General features: G+C 36.3%; 1 protein-coding gene across 1 annotated transcript; it reads right to left on the bottom strand.

The window, feature by feature from the left end:
• Positions 1–1,227: 1,227 nt before the first annotated feature.
• LOC133978460 (guanylyl cyclase-activating protein 2-like) lies at positions 1,228–3,120 on the bottom strand. Its single transcript, XM_062416684.1, has 4 exons — positions 2,923–3,120; positions 2,683–2,832; positions 1,484–1,592; positions 1,228–1,355 (listed from the first exon to the last, which is right to left on the bottom strand). Exons 1-4 carry the CDS (start codon positions 3,118–3,120, stop codon positions 1,228–1,230), a joined length of 585 nt encoding a protein of 194 aa, XP_062272668.1.
• Between the last annotated feature and the right edge of the window lie 2,517 nt (positions 3,121–5,637).

Genomic DNA, 5,637 nt, shown 5'->3' with positions numbered 1-5,637 from the left:
AACTCTGTAAACGTAAGGGGTTTATGGGTGTGACTGATGGGGGTTATGTTACTGACTGACAACAAATTAATTGTGGTACAGAAGAAGATGGTCTCTGTACCTCATGTGGTTATATGGGAATTTGATGCAGAACACTTGTAATTAAAGAGGTGCATTTTAGGTTCATGTCTGGAGAAAAAAAAAATATTGTCACACACGTACAACTGGGAAACTGTGTAAGGCAATGACTTGTGCGTTTTTATTGGGCTTGAATTCATTGGTGTTAAAACTTTCTCTGATAACAGTAATGTAGTCAGTTAAAACAATATTACATCACATAAAAGGCTTTATTTATGTGTTCAGTATACCTCATAAGGATACAATTCTGTCAGAATAATGTTATTACTTACATAAAAAAATCAAAGCAAACAGAAAAGCATACATGCTAATCATTCACTACATATTGACACTTAATAACAAGGCTTTGACTTGCCACAAGCCACATATACTGTGTATGCACTTGTTTTTCTGTACATTTATTCTTGCTCCTTCTCTGCTCCCGAAACTTTAATCCATGCTTTCATCACATCCAGAATTCACCACTGCAAAAGCATTCTTGGCACATCATCCAAAGTCCTAAATAAACTCCAGTACATCAAGAACTCCGCCATTCGCCACTCCTACTCCCGTATCCACATCACCCCCTTCCTCTAAAACCTCCACTGGTTCACTGTCCCTCTCCTCACTCACAAAGCCCTCCATAACCAGGCCCCCTACTACCTTACCGACCAGCTCCACCACCTCATTATGTAACTCTCTCCCCAAATACATCTGAGACTGCATTGATCTGCACAAGTTTAAATCACTAATCAAAACTCAACTTTTCAGAACTGCTGTGTATTTGTGGTTAATGATTTGTTATGTTTTAAATGTATTGTTTTCTGTGCTATATGTTTTTTAGTTATATATAGTGATATAAGCTGCTTTTAGTGTATTGATTTCCTTTGATCATGAGTTCCCTGAAAGTACAGTAGAAATACAATGTAGTATTATTATTAGTATAGTCCCTGCTGAGATTGTGCCTTTGCTAACAACCATATGATGACCACTTCTGATTAAATACACATTTTCACAGTGTCTGAATTTGGAAATGCACATGTTGACAGAGTATCCAAAATGAATCCTGGTATGAGCTGTAAACTTGAAATGATGTATTTTAGCCATGATTGTTCTTCTTTTGTCCACATTTCAGAAGTGTGCACTCCTTCTCCTCTGCTCCAGCACCCATGCAGCAGGATTCATGTCCAACTTCAACATGCTGAGCACCCAGGGGTCCTGCTGTGCCCCTCTAATGAACTCCTCCATGTTAATGTGACCTGTGGAACAAAAAGAAAGTCAAAGTGGCTTTAATATTATCTGCAACAGCAGCACATTATTCCCCCAGGCTATTGTAGCTCTCAAAATAATTTCAGTGCATTGTAAAGGCATGTGAGTAAATGCTTACCATCTCCATCACTATCAACGGCCTGCAATATTCGATCCACAACCTCATCTACTGTAAGCTGTGAATCACTCATGTCTGTCTTTGTGCCTTTCTTTATCCTATAGATACTCTAGATGGAGACAAAGAAAGAAATGTTGCATTTCATATTGATAATCCAGTAAATGATGTAATAGCAACCTCCTTTTCTGTTATTATACTTACATACACATGTAACATGCACACACAGGGAGAGAATAAATTAGGTACCACATGCAAAAACAGCTGCAAAACAAAGACGACAACAAAATAACATTCACAAAAATGAAAATAAACTTATGTCATACATTATTTGACATTTAGTTGCAAAACATTAAACACAGGAGTCAAAAATGCAAACATGTCCATCAAACAAAAAAAATAAAAGGGTTTTGTACCAGCCAAAATCATACACCCTGCACATTAAACATCAACCACATTACATTCAGTGATGATACACTTAATTGACCAAGATTTATAGCCTATTTATTTAGATCAGGGTTATAAATAAACAAGGGAACATTTTCCTTTATTATGATCACTTTGGATTCAAATCTGTGTCTGAATTTATTTATTTCAAATATGAATCTGTAATATGTTTGGCCATCTTGAGTGCTCTTTTATCAATATATTATCACATAGTATTGAAGAGTTTTGTTTTAATGAAACATCAACGAACACCTAAATGAATAGGTACTGGTAACATAAATACTCATAAATTAAACCTAAAATATTGTGGTTTAGATAAATTGCTGCCACATCTGTGCTGTAATTAGCTTTCAGACTAAATATATACTGATCCACCTATAATCTCATATCTAATATATAATCTCAAATATAATATATAATCATAAATTCTGTATAATCATTATGCATTGAAACAGAAGTTGTCTTTAATTCTTTGGCTTGTTTTGTTGGATTTGAAAGATCTGTTTTTTTTGCATTTTAGAAAAGTAACAGGAAATATGGCACCAAGAGAGGAGGAGGATGTGAGAAAGTCCCCAGAGGAGGAGAACAAGAAGTTGTTGAAAATGTCATAAAAACCCATTATGCTGCCGTCACTTGAGGCTTACATTTACTATTAAAGAGGAACTTAAGGAACGTCCCTTTTGTCACTGCTCTGTTTGAGTTGCATCCAATACAAACAAGACATTTCCTTGCAATTAACATTTAAATAGACTTACATCAATTATTGACCGCAGCTCTTCCCTGTCCACATAGCCATTGCTGTCTCTGTCATACACCTTGAATGACCAGCGCAGTTTGTGCTCCAGGTCTCCCCGAAAAACAAGATTCAGTGCTGCCACGAACTCAAGGAAATCAATTGTATTGTCCTGAAAAATAGGTTGAATGAGAACAATTAGGTCACATTTTCCCATTTTGGTAAAGATGCATAATATGCAAGGCTGTAACAACTCTCTCACCCCATTTTTATCGAAAGCTCGAAACATATTCTCTGCATATTCGGATGCTTCGCCTGTTGGGTCTACACCAAAGAAGCGCTTGAACTCGTGCAGGAAAAGTACTCCACTTGGGCACTCCATAACAAATTTTTTGTACATATCCTGAAGTGCTTTGACATCAATTTCCTCAGTGTTCTCTGTTTGCTGTGCCTGACCCATAACTGGCTTTTAATTTAAAAGTTCATATTCCTGCAGCCTCTGGGTGTGAGCTACACTATGGAGCAGCCAGACTTGAAATAGGCATCTCATGCTCGTAGGTGTTGTTGTTTTTTTTATCCCTCTGGAATTCCAAAGCTAGTGATTAGTGTGGCCACGGGATTACTTCTGTATTATGTTAGTGGGGTTTCCTCTGTCTGAGTTAATTAGATTTGCAGCTAAATGTAGGTCTTGGCCAAATTTATAGGTGAGATAAGGAGGCATGATTCCAACACACTAACTTTTAATGTAGTTAGATTACATATGGCAGACACTGACAGCATATTGACATTGCCAGTAAAAAACACTACAGTCAATCAGCAGTGGATTATATAAATAAGGCAATTATGGCAGATGATACATGTTTAAGACTATAAACCCAATTTGGACAGGGTGTGACTTCAATGTGTCTATGACAGTAAAGCTTTGAGCATCCTACCTTGTCATGACTGATGAATACATTTTTTATCATTTGTGTGTATGTGTTTGTGTGTGTTTATTTGTGTGCATGCATGCATGCTGTCTTTATCTATGCTATAACTTATTTTCTAACTCATTCTGTTAAGCACTTTGAATCACTTTTGAATGATATTGTGCAATAAAAAAAATTAGCTTGAACTCAAATGTTCAACACATTGGGCAAAATTTTATAAAATATATGAGTGGTTCTGTTGATTTGTTGAGTTTTAAGGCTGAATTAATTGATAATATTAGGAACTTGGGACAGCAGGACAAACTGAAAATGAAAGATCTGCGTATTATCGCCTTAAAGTAAAATGTCAGTACATTCAGCAGATATGCAGCAACATAAGCATTAATCTAGACTCAAGTTTCTGTGATGCATGTAAGTGTAAGATTCATTTAACTGTTGTGGTCCTCATCAACTCCTGAAAAATAACAACTCCTTTTTAGCTGCTACTGTAAATGCTTCTCTATGTTGTTTATGTCTGCCTTTAGGTATTGATGAGAGGGTTAATCGGAGCTTTTCTGTTGAAAACAGCTGCTGCTGAACACAGGGTTGGTGTGAGTTCAGTTGGCATCCCAGAAAAAACAAAACAAGGAGACACAGCTAAAAGCTCTGAAAAAAGGCAGAACTTGGTGATGATTCATCACTATGAATGACCCCTCATCCACTTTGACATTACACTTAATCATCTGATCCATTATTAAAAAGAAACATACATTAATTAGTAATGTATTAAGTCATGCTCTTTTCTAATGCAGCATAGTTTGCAATAATTAATTTACTGATCAGCAAACTTAGCTTTAACAAACCAGCTGCATGAGTCAAAATGATCTGATTTTGTATAAAACAGATGAAAATGATGGTGTGCTGAAAAAAAGAAAAAAGAAAAAAAAGGATTGACTAACTGAAAGTGCTCTTATTTAATGAACACATTTTGGTACAGGGTAATACAGCTTCTCTTAAAGCCATAAAGTTTAGTTTAGTTTTGAGTCTCCATTACAGGCACATGACTTCTCATCCGTGAATTTATCGGCCACATGGGCGCCATCCCAGTCTATTGCTGTTCTTAATCCGTCTCAGTGTTGTTTTTCTACACAAACAAAAAGAAGCTAATAGTCTAAACTCTAAGTCATGCTAATTTGAAACTGGTGTATCAATCTCTTTTAATTAGATTGCATTAGATACGCGGATAGGCCACAGAGGCAAATCCTGCTAGAGGCACGGATTGAGAGGATCCCTCAGTGTGTCAAATTAACCATGAGAGTGTCCAACAACTTTTTCAGAATAGTTGATGATTACTTGTTGGTTGCTGCATAATTTCACTAAATTGTAAAATTATCCATACCTATGGAGACATGATAATAATAATAGTCATCATTACCATCTGTCTTTATAGAGCACTTCTCTAAACATTACAAAATGCTTTACACAAGGCAGCAACTTTAACACAAGCAGAAGATTAACATAATTTCAGACCAAGTAATAAGCAATTAAAACAAAACCAATGAAAATAGAAGAAAATCAAAAAAAGCTCTCAGATAAAAATGTTTTAAGAAGAGATTTTAAAGAGGTCACTGATTTTGCTGACATGATTTCCTCAGGCAGCCCCTTCCATAGCTTCGGGGCCTGAACTGTAAGTGCTCTGTCACCTTTAGTTTTTCAGTCGAGCCTTGGGAACAGATAAAAGACTTCTGCCTGAGGATCATAAGCTATGTACTGGCCTCTACTAAGAGGTCTATACATGTATGTATGTATGTATGTTGGGACAGTTACTACATTTGGATTTAAATTTGCACTTGTAAAATTATAGGGAGCACCGATCTCAATTTGAAGAGAAACCCCCCAAATTTAGAATTCCTTTCATGCTGATTGGTCACTGATCTCTGCATTAGCAGTGTGATCCACCTTGAAATCCCTCAGGTTTCACAGGTGGATAGTAGAGGTGTATTGTATAAAACTGTATGTATAAACATTTTGTTGCTTCATTTGGCAGGACACCCATGCAGAATAAGGCT

Source organism: Scomber scombrus, chromosome 1, assembly GCF_963691925.1.
Source record: "Scomber scombrus chromosome 1, fScoSco1.1, whole genome shotgun sequence".
Lineage (NCBI taxonomy): Eukaryota > Metazoa > Chordata > Actinopteri > Scombriformes > Scombridae > Scomber > Scomber scombrus.
This window is presented reverse-complemented; position numbering and strand designations above follow the sequence as displayed.